The 16,743-nt window shown below is 48.8% G+C and overlaps 1 protein-coding gene across 1 annotated transcript in view; it reads right to left on the bottom strand.

Moving 5' to 3' along the window:
• Nucleotides 1-1,740: 1,740 nt before the first annotated feature.
• The window catches only part of LOC144263805 (class I histocompatibility antigen, F10 alpha chain-like), a 53,080-nt gene continuing 38,077 nt past the window's right edge, over nt 1,741-16,743 (bottom strand). Inside the window, exon 6 of the mRNA XM_077814777.1 lies at nt 1,741-1,871. Within this exon, the coding sequence (XP_077670903.1) occupies nt 1,864-1,871 (8 nt within the window). The 3' untranslated portion in view covers nt 1,741-1,863. The remainder of the gene's footprint in view (nt 1,872-16,743) is intronic.

Here is a 16,743-nt window from a genome sequence, read left to right as displayed (position 1 = left end):
ATAGGACTAGCCGCTCTTCTCTTCTTCCTTGCCCCTCCACCTTCAGTGACTACCTGTTGAGCCCCTTCTTCATTTGCCAACTCTCAAAACCTATTCCTGAGCTCTATTTCTCCTTCACTAGCCCGTCTTTTCCTCTGCCTGGTTCTTTTCATCACATGCTTCCACTGACCACTTTCCTCACCCAGCAGTCTCCCCTCAGAATTCCCCAGTCCTGCTTCCATCTGCAAGTCTGACCTTTTCCCTTCAGATACCTCATGTCTTTGCTCCATCATCTGCTCAAACCCCTTTCTAAACTCAACCAGACTTTCCATCTGCATCTCCAAACCTCAGATCTTCTCCTCCATCAGCTCGAGCAGATGGCATTTCATGCAGACAAAACTATTACCAGGTCCCCCCTCCAGGATCATGGACATACGGCAGCTTCCACATCCAGTCATCTTCATTGTGTCTTCCATGACAGGCCCAACAAAGAAAGGAACAGAACGCCACCAGCTATCACCTTCAGCCCCAAACTAAAAGATCTCCAGGGCAGGATCAAGTGGAGTTCCTTAGGGATCAATCTTTGGGACCAATCTTATTTCATCTTTTTATTGCTGATCTCGGCACAAAAAGTGAGTGTGTGCTAATCAAGTTTGTCGATGATCCAAAGCTGGGAGGTATTGCTAATTTAGAGAGATACCGGGATATCGTACAGGAAGATTTGGATGACCTTATAAACTGGAGTAATAGTAATATGATGAAATTGAATCATGAGAAGTGTAAGGTCAAGCATTTAGGGATTAATAACAAGGATTTTAGTTATAAACTGGGGACACATCAGTTAGAAGTAACGGAGGAGGAGAAGGACCTTGGAGTATTGGTTGATCATAGGATGACTATGAGCCGCCAATGTGATATGGCCGTGAAAAAAGATAATGCGGTCTTGGGATGCATCAGGCGAGGTATTTCCAGTTGAGATAAGGAGGTTTTAGTACCATTCTAAAAGGCACTGGTGAGACCTCACCTTGAATACTGTGTGCAGTTCTGGTCTCCCATGTTTAAGAAGGATGAATTCAAACTGGAAGAGGTACAGAGAAGCGCTACTAGGATGATCCGAGGAATGGAAAACCTGTCTTATGAAAGGAGACTCAAGGAGCTTGGCTTGTTTAGCCTAACTAAAAGAAGGTTTAGGGGAGATAGGATTGCTCTCTATAAATATATCAGAGGGATAAATACCAGAGAGGGATAGGAATTAAAATTTAAGCTCAGTACCAATGTGGACACAAGAACAAATGGCTATAAACTGGTCACTGGGAAGTTTAGACTTGAAATTAGACGAAGGTTTCTAACCATCAGAGGAGTGAAGTTTTGGAATAGCCTTCCAAGGGAAGCAATGGGGGCAAAAGACCTATCTGGCTTTAAGATTAAACTCGGTAATTTTATGGAGGAGATGGGATGATGGGATAACATGATTTTGGCAATTAATTGATCTGTAAATATTCATGGTTAATAGGCCCAATGGCTGTGATGGGATGTTAGATGGGGTGGGATCTGAGTTACTAAAGAGAATTCTTTCCTGGGTATCTGGCTGGTGAATCTTGCCCAAATGCTTAGGGTTTAGCTGTTGCCATAATTGGGATCAGGAAGGAATTTTTCTGCAGCAGATTGGAAGAGGCCCTGGACGTTTTTCGCCTTCCTCTATAGCATGGGGCACGGGTCACTGGTTGGAGGATTTACTGCTCCTTGAGCTCTTCAAATCCTGATTTGAGGACTTCGATGGCTCAGACATAGGTGAGAGGTTTTGCACAGGAGTGAGATTCTGTGGCTTGCTTTGTGCAGGAGGTCAGACTAGATGATCATGATGGTCCCTTCTGACCTCAATATCTATGAATCTATGAATTAAAAACAGGGAGATTATAGCGGGTCCTGCTGAAAGGTGAACTGTCAGGCTGGAGGGAGGTTACCAGTGGAGTTCCTTAGGCATCAAGGATCTACAATCTATTCTGAAGGACGATCCCTCAAACTCACAGATCTTGGGAGACAGGCCAGTCCTCGCTTACAGACAGCCACCCAACCTGAAGCAAATACTCACTAGCAACCACACAACAAAAACATTAACCCAGGAACCTATCCTTGCAACAAACCCATTGCCAACTCTGTCCACATATCTAGTATAGGGACACCATCCTCGGACCTAATCACATCAGCCACACCATCAAATGTGCCCAAATACATTTGTTAGTCTCTAAGGTGCCAGAACTACTCCTCGTTTTGTTTTTTGTTTTTGTTATTTTTTTCCTGATACAGACTAACACGGCTCCCACTCTGAACTAAATGATTGCATCTCTCCCCAAAAGAGATCTATAAGCACAGAGAACACCCTGGAGACCAGGCCTTTAAACGTTAGGAAACATCAGAGTTAAGGTGACATGTACATACTTCGCGCAGTGCTGTTGTGTATGTGTGTTATGATACAGACTCACAAGTGTGGCCTTGGGGTCAATTCCCTGCCCCCCACAGCATCAATTTCCTCCAGACTCCCAAGGGAAGTGGTGCTTCCTCCATCCCTTGATGAGATGCCTTTCTCGAGTCTGCTTTGGTCCAAAACTCGCTACTGCACCATGCAGGAGGCCTGTGATGTGTAGGGGGCCAGATGAGATGATCTAAGAGTCTCTTCTGGCCTTCAAGTCTCCAAATCTCTGCAAAACCGAGTGCGGCACATTGAGCATCCTCTGATGGTTCCACGTGTGGCCTGCGTGAACCCTTGCATGACCACTGAGTGTGTGGGGGTGACCCAGGGGGAGCAGCTCAAACACGCACAGGAGCCGGCTCGGGGCAGGACATGAGCCCTGCAGGGCAGGGGTGGGGGTGGCAGTGACATCACAAGGGGCTTTTGCCGCACTCATCTGATTGGTGAAAGGCGTTTGGGAGGCGGTGACCTCACAGAGAGTCCACGACAACGGCCAGGGAGGACAGGCTGCAGGGCAGGGGGATCTCAGAGACCCCCGGGGCTTTGCTGCAGGGAGTCTCCTTCTTGAGGTGTCTCCTTGAGGACTGAGAGAGAATTCAGGGTCATGTATGTCTGATATCTGCTAGGAGAGCAATACAGCGGTGCACAGACAATCCAGGAAGTTTTTGGAAACTTTAGGGGACAATTTCCTGGTGCAAGTGCTGGAGGAACCAACTAGGGGCTGAGCTCTTCTTGACCTGCTGCTCACAAACCGGGAAGAATTAGTAGGGGAAGCAAAAGTGGATGGGAACCTGGGAGGCAGTGACCATGAGATGGTTGAGTTCAGGATCCTGACACAGGGAAGAAAGGAGAGAAGCAGAATACGGACCCTTGACTTCAGAAAAGCAGACTTTGACTCCCTCTGGGAACTGATGGGCAGGATGCCCTGGGAGAATAACATGAGGGGGAAAGGAGTCCAGGAGAGCTGGCTGTATTTTAAAAAATCCTTATTGAGGTTACAGGGACAAACCATCCCGATGTGTAGAAAGAATAGTAAATATGGCAGGTGACCAGCTTGGCTTAACAGTGAAATCCTTGCTGATCTTAAATACAAAAAAGAGGCTTACAAGAAGTGGAAGATTGGAGAAATGAACAGGGATGAGTATATAAATATTGCTCGGGCATGTAGGAATGAAATCAGGAAGGTTAAATCACACCTGGAGTTGCAGATAGCGAGGGATTTTAAGAGAACCAAGAAGGGTTTCTTCAGGTATGTTGGCAATAAGAAGAAAGCCAAGGAAACTTTGGCCCCTTACTGAATGAGGGAGGCAATCTAGTGACAGAGGATGTGGAAAAAGCTAATGTACTCAATGATTTTTTTTCCTCTGTCTTCATGAACAAGGTCAGCTCCCAGACTACTGCACTGGGCAGCCACAGCATGGGGAGGAGGTGGCCAGCCCTCTGTGAAGGAAGAAGTGGTTCGGGACTATTTAGAAAAACTGGATGTGCACAAGTCTATGGGGCCGGATGCGTTGCATCCGAGATTGCTAAAGGAATTGGCGGATGTGATTGCAGAGCCATTGGCCATTATCTTTGAAAACTCATGGCGACCGGGGGAAGTCCCAGAAGACTGGAAAAAGGCTAATATAGTGCCCATCTTTTAAAAAGGGAAGAAGGAGGATCCTGGGAACTACAGGCCAGTCAGCCTCACCTCAGTCCCCGGAAAAATCATGGAGCAGGTCCTCAAGGAATCAATTCTGAAGCACTTAGAGGAGAGGAAAGTGATCAGGAACAGTCAGCATGGATTCACAAAGGGCAAGTCATGCCTGACTTATCTAATTGCCTTCTGTGATGAGATAACTGGTTCTGTGGATGAAGGGAAAGCAGTGGACGTGTTATTCCTCGACTTTAACAAAGCTTTTGACATGGTCTCCCACAGTATTCTTGTCAGCAAATTAAAGAAGTATGGGCTGGATGGATGCACTACAAGGTGGGTAGAAAGTTGGCTAGATTGTCGGGCTCAACGGGTAGTGATCAATGGCTCCATGTCTAGTTGGCAGCCGGTATCTAGCGGAGTGCCCCAAGGGTCAGTCCTGGGGCCGTTTTTTTTCAATATCTTCATAAATGATCTGGAGGATGGTGTGGATTGCACCCTCAGCAAGTTTGCGGATGACACTAAACTGGGAGGAGTGGTAAATATGCTGGAGAGTAGGGATAGGATACAGAGGGACCTAGACAAATTGGAGGATTGGGCCAAAAGAAATCTGATGAGGTTCAACAAGGACAAGTGCAGAGTCCTGCACTTAGGACAGAAGAATCCCATGCACCGCTACAGACTAGGGACCGAATGGCTAGGCAGCAGTTCTGCAGAGAAGGACCTCAGGGTGGCAGTGAACGAGAAGCTGGATATGAATCAACAGTGTGCCCTTGTTGCCAAGAAGGCCAATGGCATTTTGGGGTGTATAATTAGGGGCATTGCCAGTAGATCGAGGGACGTTATCGTTCCCCTCTATTCGACATTGGTGAGGCCTCATCTGGAGTACTGTGTCCAGTTTTGGGCCCCACACTACAAGAAGGATGTGGAGAAATTGGAAAACGTCCAGTGGAGGGCAACAAAATTGATTAGGGGTCTGGAACACATGACTTATGAGGAGAGGCTGAGGGAACTGGGATTGTTTAGTCTACGGAAGAGAAGAATGAGGGGGACTTAATAGTTGCTTTTAACTCCCTGAAAGGTGGATCCAAAGAGGATAGATCTAGACTATTCTCAGTGATAGCAGATGACAGAACGAGGAGTAATGGTCTCAAGTTGCAGTGGGGGAGATTTAGGTTGGATATTAGGAAAATCTTTTTCACTAGGAGGGTGGTGAAACACTGGAATGCGTTCCCTAGGGAGGTGGTGGAATCCCCTTCCTTGGAAGTTTTTAAGGTCAGGCTTGACAAAGCCCTGGCTGGGATGATTTAGCTGGGATTGGTCCTGCTCTGGGCAGGGGGTTGGACTAGATGGCCTCCAGAGGTCCCTTCCAAATCTGTTATTCTATGATTCTATGTGAGCGCGAGGTGGAGCCTCTCTGGAGTTTTCTCCTTTCCCACTGCTCATTGAGCGAGAAGACAGACGTCCCTGTGGAGAAGGGAAGAGCCCCAGAGAGGTTTAGTACCTAGGCAGCCTGATCCACCTGGCTGCTGGCCAAATTCTCGGCATGGAAAACAAGAGGTTAAGGTGGGATAATTTTCCCCCAGCTAGGCCTTTGTCCCTTTGAGTCCTTGGGGTTTGTCTTTTTTGGTTTCCCTTTTCCTGCTTCCCTCCCTCCACTGGCAAGGAGGGGGTTGCTCTGTAGCCCTCATGGTGGGAGACCTCCCAAAGAGATGGGACAGGAAGCGTGCTCTGAGAGTGATCCTCACCGGTGACCTGAGCCATCCCTGGGCCATCTGGGGAACCCTCAGCCCATCGCCAGAGTCTCCATGCTGATTGGCTGAGCAGGGGGTCTCGTGGTAGGGAGGAGACTCAGGACTTTGTTCTTCTCGTTTAAGGCCCAGCAAATAAGCCAGAACCAATCATCTGCTTGGTGAATTGTTCTCCTTCTCGCTGCTGATTGTCTCTGAGCCGTTCCTGGTTCTTGCTGGTGTTCTCGTGCTTCTAAAACACTTGCTGAAGAATCAGTGTGAATGGTTGTTGGCCTATAGCTCATTGCAGGTCCCTTTATTCTGATCATTCAGTGTGTGAAACTCCAGACTGATGGTTCGTTTGAAAGTCAGGACACCCGGGTCCTGTTCCCAACTCTATCCCGGCAGGTTGTGTGATGGGAGAAGAGGCCCTTCGCCTTTCCCAGCCTTCGTTTCTTCCTCTGTCAGTTGGGGAGAAAAAACCTCTCACACATGCCTCCTGGTGGGGGGAGGCTGTGGAACTGTGGGGACCTGTTTGAGAGTGTCACTCGGAGCAGTGTATCGTAGGAGGTGTCCTATTGGGTTGAGTCATTCCAGAGGATGATGTCGTGCAGCAGAACCCCGTTTTCCCAACCTGGCGTGACACAGCTTTGCATGTGAACCGAACCAACCGTGCACACAGGTCCAGAAGCCAGCGATTTCTCCTTTGGCCACTAGATGGCGCTGCAGCCTCTCACTTTCCCCTTCTCCTGTTTAGCGCAATGGGGGTTAGTCTCCCCAAAAAGAACGCCCGTCTCATTTTGAACGTTCCTTGATATGCACCCTGTGGACTGTCATAAATATAAAGGGAAGTCTAACCACCTTGAAATCCCTCCTGGCCAGAGGAAAAACCCTTTCACCTCTTAAGGTTAAGAAGCTAAGGTAACCTCGCTGGCCCCTGACCAAATGACCAATGAGGAGACAAGATACTTTCAAAGCTGGAGGGGGCGGAAAACAAAGGGTTCTCTCTGTCTGTGTGTTGTCTTTTGCCGGGACCAGAGCAGGAACGCAGGTCAGAACTCCTGCAAAGGGTTAATAAGCAATCTAGTTAGATATGCGTTCAATTCTGTTTTGTTGAAATGGCTGATAAAAGAAGTTGTGGTGAATGGAATGTATATTCCTAATTTTTGTGTCTTTTTGTTACTTAAGGTTTAGCCTAGAGGGATTCTCTGTTCTGAATCGGATTACCCTTGAAGGTATTTCCCATCCTAATTTTACAGAGGTGATTCTTTTACTTTTTCTTTCATTAAAATTTTTCTTTTAAGAACCAGATTGCTTTTTCATTGTTCTTAAGATCCAAGGGTTGGGTCTGTGTTCACCGATGCAAATTGGTGAGTATTTTTATCAAGCCTTCCCCAGGAAAGGGGGTGTAGGGCTTGGGGGGATTTGTGGGGGAAAGAGGTTTCCAAGCGGGCTCTTTCCCTGTTATATTTCTTTGACACTTGGTGGTGGCAGCAATAAAGTCCAGGGACAAAAGGTAAAATAGTTTGTACCTTGGGAAAATTTTAACCTGAGCTGGTAAAAATAAGCTTAGGATTTTTTTCAGGCAGGTTCCCACATCTGTACCCTAGAGTTCAGAGTGGGGAAGGAACCTTGACATAGACTGTTGGGATATGTTTCAAAATGTTGCAGGGCTTGTTTCATGGTCTACACAACGACAATCTTTCTTCCTTTTAACGTGATGACATTTTTGGTCAAGGTCCTTGATTATTCAGGGACATATCCAGGAAGACCCAAAGTATTTGGGACATAAGCCTTGTCTGGAAGGGTGCAGAGGGCTAAAGTGTTTTTGGCCATAGCAGGTTACTTGTCCCAAGAATTACGTCCATTCCCCTTCAATTCAAGCCCCAAATGAGCTGTTACCAGAATTGCCCATTTTGGGAGCTGCAGGGATCTTTCGCTTAGGTACAAGGAGCGTTGCTGCAGAGTGAATGGAGAAGCCAAAAACACCCATGGAGGTGGGGTGGGGGGGAGAGCAATCAGCTTAAGCATGAAAGTTATTTATTCCCAGTTAGTAACCTTACAAGGGGAGCCAAACAAAAAAACCGTTCCACTATTAAATGTAATTTAAATTTGATGAGAAAATTAGGGCTAGCAAACTATAACTGATCACAGGAGGCAGGGTCAGGAGGCTATTCCTAGAGAGAGACAGAGGCACAGAAAGAGACAGATGGATCTCAGCACTCCTTGAAGCTGGATTCGATCAGGGTTCCCAGGTGGCCTTGGTAGCTGAGGGACCGGAGTCCTGGAACCAGGCAGAGCCCCCAGCACAATCAGTCGGGAAAAGCGAATGAGGAGGACTTGTGGCACCTTAGAGACGAACCAATTTATCTGAGTGTAAGCTTTCATGGGCTAAAGCCCACTTCATCAGATGCATGCAGGGAAAATACAGCAGGAAGATATAGATATAGATATATCGATACAGAGAAGACGAGAAAATGGGGGTTGCCATAGCAACTCTTAACGAGACCAATCGATGAAGGTGGGCTGTTAGCAGCAGGAGAAACAAAACTTTTGCTGTAATCATCAGGCTAATTTGGGGGGACTAAAACTGCAGGGCAGAGAGAGCAGTAAGTGTTGGGGGGTCCCGATCCAGTCCCCCAGCTTCTAGCCGCCCACCCCCTTAAGGCTGCCATTGCTGGGAGCCCCCTCCATCTGCAACTTCAACTTGTAAAGATTGTAGATAAAACCTGTACAGCTGTGTGCCTTTGGGCAAAAACTTCCACACAGGTACATGAAATCCATGCAAAAGGAACCACAGTGGGTAAAACCAGGGAACAAAAGCCTGAGCAGCCAAAACCCCAGCCAGCTGTTGCTCCCATGAAGAGGGAGCCCACAGCTCACCCCCAGACGGTCGCCGACGGTCTGGTGCGACGCTAGAAGGGCCATTTGCAAGTGGTTCAATTTTCCAGCTCGATTTGGCGGTTGGTTTCTGGCCCAGAATGCGGAGGCCTGAGAGCGTCAGCACTGGGCAAATGTGGCTCGTTGCTGGAAGAGTCTGATTCTCCCGTCGTCTTCTCCCTTCCGAGGGATCCTCCGCGTCTCTCAGCAGCTCCTGGGGTCCCCAGCCGCTGTCCCCCCAGCCCGGTGGCAGACTGACGGCAGGGCAAGAAAGCTGACGCCGAACCCTCTTTGCTGTTGGCCTCCGGGACATCGCAATCAGCTTGTGCAGAAACACACACAGACCCCACCCGGAGCACATCGCACATCACACACACAACGCGTCCTGTGTCGCACATCACACACACAAAACATGGCACGTCACACACACAGAACACGCCTCACGTTGCACATTGTATGTTGTACGTCGCACACGCAAACAGAAGATGTCGCACCTCACACTTCACATGTGCGTGTCTTCTTGTTTGCCGTGTTGAGTGTGTGTGTGGTGTTGTGTTTCTGGTGTCATGTGACATGGGGTGTGTGTGTATGTGTGAGATGTGTGTTGGGTGTGTCGTGTTGTGTGTCATGTTGTATGTGTTTGTGTCTATCTGTGTAACGTGTTGTGTGTCATGTTGTGTGTTTGTGTGTGTGTGACGTGCTGTGTGTATGTGGTGTGTTTGTGGTTTCATGTGATGTGTGGGGGTGTGTGTGTGACATGTATGCCATGTTGTGTGTATTTGTGTCTGTGTGACGTGTTGTGTGTTGTGTTGTGTATGTGTGACGTGTTGTGTTTCATGTTGTGCGTATGTGAGACCTGTTTGTGTGTGTGACGTGTTGTGTTTGTGACGCATTGTGTGTTTGTTTGTGCGACATGCAACGTGTTGTGTGTGCGATGTGCGACGTGCAACATGTGTGTGCGACATGCAACATTTTTGTGTGTGACGTGCGACATGCGACGTGTTGTGTGTTCAAAGTGTGGCGTGCAATGTGCGATGTGTGCCGTGCTGAGTGTACGTGCGACGTGTTGTGTGTCCCACATTCAACGTGTTGTGTGTATGACGTGCGATGTGCGATGTGTTGTGTGTGCAGGTGTGACGTGCAACATGTGACGTGCGATGTGCAAAGTGTTTGTGCGATGTGCGGCGTGCAATGTGTTGTGTGTGTCCGCACTATGTGCGATGTGCAATCTGTTGTATGTGTGACTTGTGTGTCATGTTGTGTGTGTTACATGTTGTGTTGTGTGTGTCATATTGTGTGTGTCTGTGTGAGACGGGTTCTGTGTCGTCTTGTGTGTGTGTGAGAGAGGTGTTTTGTGTGTGTGATGTGTTGTGTGTCATGTTGTGTTTCACGTGTGTGTTTGTGTGTGACGTCTTTCTGTGTGTGTGTCGTGCGACTTGCATGCATGTGTGAATGTGATGTGTTGTGTGTATCCGTGCAACGTGCAACGTGTTGTGAGGGACATGCAATTTTTTTCTGTGTGTGTCATGTTGTGTGTTTGTCATGTTGTGTTATGTGTGTGTGTGACACGGGTTGTGTGTCATGTTGTGTGTGTGAAATGTTTTTGTGTGTGTTTGTGTCATGTTGTGTGTCATGTTATGTGTGTTTGTGTGATGGGTTGTGTGTCGTGTGTGTGTTGTCTAGAGTGTTGTATCGATTGTGTGTGGTTGTGTGTTTGTGGTGACATGTGACGTGGTGTGTGGGTGTGGGTGTGTGAGACGTGTTTTGTGTAGTGTTGTGTGTGTGACATACTGTGTGTGTGTCTCTGTGGTGTGGTGTGTGTGTGTGTGTGTGTGTGATGTATTGTGGGCCGTTTTCTGTATCGTGTTCAGTATGTGTATGGTGTTGTGTGTGTGGTGTCATGTTTTGTGTGAAGTGTGTGTCGTCTTGTGTGTATTTGTGTGTGTGAGACATGTTTTGTGACGTGTTGTGTGTGTGTGTGACATGTTGTGTGTCACATTCTGTGTGTGTTGTGTGTCGTCTAGAGTGTTGTGTTGAGTGTGTGTGAGACGTGTTGTGTGTTGTGTTGTGTGTGTCTGTCTGTGTGAATGTCTGTGATGTGTTGTCTGTCAGGTTGTGCGCCTGTCTTATGTTGTGTGCCATTTTGTGTGTTGTGCTGTGTATGTGACGTGTTGTGTGTCATGTTGTCTGTGTTTGTGTATGCGTGACATGCGTGTAGTTTTTTCTGTCTGTGTGATGCGGTGTGTGTCGTGTTTTGTGTTTGTGAGTATGAGGTGCTGTGCGTGTGACGCACAACGTGTTGTGTGTGTCCGTGCTATGTGCGATGTGCTTCGTGTTGTATGTGTGCATGCGATGTGCAATGTTTTGTGTGTGTGCGTGCTACACACAGCATGTTGTGTGTGCGATGTGCGACGTGTGTGGACGTGCTACACGTGACGTGTTGTGCATGCGGCGTACAATGTGTTGTGTCTGTGCATTCGACACACACATCACACACAACACGTCTCATGACACCACAACCACACAACACACACTCAACATGACACACAAAACGGCACACAACTCAACACACACACAACACGAAACACAACACAGCACACACACACTGAACACAATACTCTGGCCGACACACAGCACACACACAAGACATCACACACACAGACGTGTCTCACACACACACGTGGGCAAACGTGGCTGGTTGCTGTCAGGGTCTGCGTCTCCCTGCGGGTCCAGGGGCCTGGCTGCAGCTCCCGCCCCAGCCCTCCCCCCGGGGGCGTTTGCTGCTGCCCCTTCCCGTGTCCCGGCCCCTCCGGCCTGGGTGTGCGGCTGGTGGCTGGGCTGTGGAAACGCCTGTGGGATGCGGCTTCCGTCGAGTTCCCAAAGGGTTGGTTGGGGTCGGGCACGAGTCTCCTTTCCCGTGCGAGAGATCCCGGCGTCACCTTTCCACCACGTCCTTGCCAAGGCTCCGTGTGCAGCTGAGCCGGGAGGGTTTTTCACCTGTGTTTTTCTCCACCATCCTGCCTGCAGAGGGAGAGCTGCATTCGGGTCTCACTGTGGTGTGTTGGTCAAGGGGTCGGATTCTCACTCGGGGCGGGAGAGAGAGCGGAGAAGACCTTGGAAAGGTGAAGTCGGGGGCAGGACTTTTCAGGTGCCTGTTTTTGTTGGGGTTTGTTGAATGTTGTTTTTTGCTGAAATGGAGAAAAAGGTTGTTGGCTTTTCAGCCTGAAGGCTTGTTCTGTCCAGCAGCCCAAACTGCCAGCCTTGTTTCACCTCTTTAATGTTGGACAGTGTTGCCGGCACCCAGTGCCGAGAGGCTAAACAACAGCTGGGGTTGGTTCGCTACCCGGTGTGCATCACCCAATAATCACAACGGGCTGGAGAACAGAAGTTTATTTGCAGCTGCAAAAAGGTCCCAAGGACACCTGGGCCTAGTTCAAGGGGGCTTCATCGACACTTGTGGTCTTCTATCCCCTCCAGTTACCAAGTGGCCATGCCCCAGTGTCCCCAACAACTCCCTCCTTTGAGAACACTCAACAACCTTGGCTCTGAGTTTTCTCACTTGGGCTACTTATTTCTTTACAATAGGACTTTGCATAAGCACTCTGTGATAGCCCTGAAGAGAAGGACTTATTAACTTTTGCAAAAGGGCCCTAACGCATGAGACTGCACAGCATAATACCAGTAATACAAGCAATACAGGAAAGAGAAGTCTCAATAACAGGCTAAATAAACCACCAAGCCAAGACGACAAACCCCAGCCTGAAAACAAGGTTTGCAACCAATCGCTCTCGGGGGCAGTATAGGCAACCTGTGCTCCGGCTTGGGCATGGGCCTCAGCCTGTACCACCTGTTCATAGATCTCATAACTGCTATCATTGACATATACACAACATCGGGGCCCGACGAGGGCACAAACCCCTCCTTGGGATGTCAAGAGATTAGTCCAAAGCCAGCCTGTTTTGGAGGGAAAACGTCCTGAGCTGCTGTACCTCTTTATTTAATGTTTTTATTGCTGACCCTAAATCACTAACTGAGTCCTCTAACTCTAAGGCCACTTTCTCAAGTACCATTTGCAGGCTTACAGTATAGCGGCCTATGCCTGCCATGGCTGGCCCGGTAAACAGTGGCGCTATTCCCAGTACAGAGCACCCTACCAGCTTCTCGGTTGTGAGGGGATTCTTCATAGTGCCCTCCAATGCCGTAGTCAGTCGCCGCAGGGTCTTTTCTCGTGACTCAACAGAGGTGTCTCAGGCATTTCTAATCTTTCCTTTGGGCAGCGTGGCAGTTATGGAAAGATGAGGAACTCCACAAGCTATATAACAGCTACCTGTCCAGTTGGCTGGCAGCACCTTGTAAGCCTTTCGGCCACATACAAAGTAGTGACTCTGTAGGGCCCAGTAAAGACTGTTTCTTAAGGGGATTCCTGGGATATTTAAGGCTGCTTTGGCTGCTTTTCCAAACAGTTCATATGCCCCTAAGGGGGCATCCCATCCTCCTGATTGGGTACAAGTGGGGGCGTTTCTAATTGTGCCGTTCAAATTACACTCGCCATAGGGACCACTACAAACCCACCATTGGCTTGCTACATTGGAGATATTAACTGGATGGCAAGTTACATTTCCAAACCTTTCTTTTGTGGTAAGATTATTTGTAAGAGTTTCCCTAAAAGGGGAGGAACCATTACACCCACACTGCTGGCCTCCCCTCTTGGTCTTTATCCAATACCCATCAGCCCACTGTGTAATAACACAGGAGCTTTTTCCCACAGGACGCCCATAGTGATCAGATTGGTTTCGGGTAAAACATAACACTCCCTCAGTGAGTACTGCAACTGAATACTCCTGGTCCTGATAGGTGGCCTGCTGTAAAGAGGTCTTGTTCCAGAACGGCGAGTCCGTTCTTTCCTGCTCTTTGGTGGTGGCTAATTCTGCTAGGGTCAAGGGCAGCATGTCAAGGGACATTCCCGTTTTGGGGGACAGTGGAGTCGGAGCACATACCCAGCAATCAGTCTGGTTTGTTAAAGTAGCAACATGGTGCTCAAGCGAAACAAAGGAGTTATGCTCCCGATATGCACAGTTTGGAAATACCAATACAGAGAATAACAATGTTACCCAATTAATTATCACCAGAGTCTTCCCAAGCCAGGGTCTCCAGTACCTGGGTGGGCCCATTTTAGCATTAAGGTGCCCGCTATTTGTGTCTTTTAAACAGTAGCTTTAGCCCGAGATCGTCACTAGATGAGGAGTCAGCAGGTTGGACGGTCCACTGTTCTGCTGACGAGGGGGCGGGTACTGTCTTCAGACGAGAGTGATGGATCCAGTTCTTGTGTCCCTCGGTCTTTGCCGCTGTATGGGAGACCAGCAGGACGGTATAGGGTCCTTTCCACTTTTCCTGGAAAGGCTTGTCTTTCCAGGTACGAACAAGCACAGAGTCACTGGGCTGTAAGGAGTGGACGGGAGAGTCCAAGGGCAGAGGCTGGGAATCCTTGGTATACCTGTGAAGAGACAAGAGAACAGCAGACAGGGAACACATATACTGTAACAAAAAACCATTACCCAACTCCCATTCCCCTGACAGAACCGCGGTGCCATTCATAGGCCATGTCCTTCCAAACATAATTTCAAAGGGACTAAGCCCTAATCTACCCTTTGGGAGAACACGGATACGAAGTAGGATGAGGGGCAAAGCACCAGGCCATCGCAGTGAGGTTTCTTGGCACACTTTTGAGAGATGCTGTTTAAGGGTCTGATTGGTCCGCTCCACTACCCCACTGGCTTGCGGTCTCCAGGGCGTATGGAGTTTCCAGGGGATCTGTAAGGCATGTGAGATGCTTTGAATGATTTTTGACGTGAAGTGTGTCCCGTTGTCAGATTCCATCCACGGGGGAGTCCAAAGCGAGGAACGATCTCCTTAACAAACTTGAGTGCCACTGTCCTGGCAGTGCAGTTACGGCATGGGAAGGCTTCTGGCCATCCGCTGAATCTATCCACTATGACAAGGAGATATTTGATCCCTTGGGTCCGGGGAAACTCAGTAAAGTCTATTTGCCACACTTGTCCGGGGCCTGGAGTGGCTTCTAGGGCAGCTGGTGGCACAGGATGTCCCGGTCGGGGGTTATTCTTTTGGCAGACTAAGCAGTCCGCTTGTACCTGGGCAGCCAGGGGTCGGAGTCCGGAAGTAATAAAGTATTTTCCCAGTAGCTGGATAAGTGCTTCCCTGCCAGCATGAGTAGTTTGATGTAGTTTCTGCAGCACTGGCCGGATCAGGCCCTTTGGTAGGAGGACCTTCCCTTCTGGGGAATGGAGCCATCCCTCCTTTTCCCGGAGACCGAGTTTGTCAGTTAGCTGTCTCTCCTCCCCAGAGTACTGAGGGGTTGGAAGCTCCCCTACTGATGGGATAAGGGCAGCATATGGGCGTTCTCAGCCTGAGGGGATGGCCGGGTGGCAGCATGCTTAGCCTCTCTATCTGCCCGGGCGTTACCTCTGGCCACATTTTGATTTTCCCTTTGATGGGCCTTACAGTGTACCACTCATAATCTGCATTTGGGAGGGGTACATCCTTTAAATCCGGACGGCTGGAGTACTGGGCATCTATGATTTCTAAACAGTCATGTTTCTGTTTCTCTGTTTCTGGCAAGAGGGTGGATGGGTTAAGGGAGGGGCAAGGCTGTAAGGTGACTTCAGAGTTCTCTAACAGCTTAGCCTGGTACCGAGCAATCCGAGCCTGGGTGAGCCAAAGCCGTCCCTTTGCATCCAATAAGGCTCGGACCATATGGGGAGTAAAGATTTGCATAACCCCTCCCAATGTTAGCTTCTCCGCTTCCTCAAGCTCTAGGGCAGTAGCTGCGACCGCCCGTAAACATGCCGGCCAACCCTTTGCAACCTGATCCAGTTGCTTAGAAAAATAAGCCACGGGACATCTCCATGCTCCTAACAGCTGTGTGAGCACTCCTAGGGCCACCCCCTTTCATCATGTACATTCAACTGAAACGTCTTAGAGAGATCCGGCAGGCCCAGTACCAGGGCTTCCATCAACTTCCTTTTCAGGATTTTAAATGCCCTGTCAGCCTCTGGGGTTCAATCAAAGGGGTCATGATCTGCTACTTTTACACAGTCGTACAGGGGTTTAACCCACAGTCCAAACTCTGGGATCCATATTCTGCAAAAGCCTGCCATATCCAGAAATGCCCTGAGCCACTTATGATTACTTGGGGTAGGAACTTGACAGATAGCTTCCTTTCATTTTTTTTTTTTTCGCTTGAATGCTGACGCTCCCCTTGCCTTAGCTGTAACCTGATTCCTTTACCTTAGACAACAGAGTTCTTCGGAGGATATTACAGTTGTCTCAATCTGGCTTGTGACTACCGAGGCACCCCTCAAAGACTGAAATAAACCTGCTTGGGTTCATTGAGAATTCCCCAGCCTGTGTTTTACAAGCTGCTAAGTCTATTGGATTGAATGGCACATGGGTGTAAACTTGCATAGTGGTAGCCTGACGTCCGTCTGCCCCTGGGCAAGCCACAACAGTCTCGGTAAGCAAAGGATAGAGTCCCACCGAGGGGGCAATCTCTGTAACCCGAGGCATCCTATCCTTATAAGGTGGGGGTGTGGAGGCCGAAGGGGATACCAGCGCTGCCATTACAGTGGGGGTGGGGGTCTGGGGACTAACATTAGCTACTACTGAACCAGTCGGAGTCAAATTACAGCTCTGCAGAATTACAGCTTTGTTCTACTTCTTAAAGCCATAAACGCTTGTGCATACAAATATTTATTTTATTTATTTATTTACTGACAAAACAAAACTAATTGGAGGATCGTGTTGTAATTAATTGACCCTCCTGGTGGCCACCACTCCTGGTCCTCTAGTTGATATTGAGGCCAGTCAACTGTACAGAATCATTTTAATTGGCTCTTAGTCATCGGATCCGCACCAAATAACTTCCAGTTTGCTAGAATGCACTCTAGGGGTGTACACCGTCCCCTAACCCCTGAGCTTTGTCCCTGTCCCATATCTACAGGGTAACTCTGGGCGTCCCCAGGTTCCAACAGAGC

Source organism: Eretmochelys imbricata, chromosome 4, assembly GCF_965152235.1.
Source record: "Eretmochelys imbricata isolate rEreImb1 chromosome 4, rEreImb1.hap1, whole genome shotgun sequence".
NCBI classification, from domain to species: Eukaryota; Metazoa; Chordata; order Testudines; family Cheloniidae; genus Eretmochelys; species Eretmochelys imbricata.
This window is presented reverse-complemented; position numbering and strand designations above follow the sequence as displayed.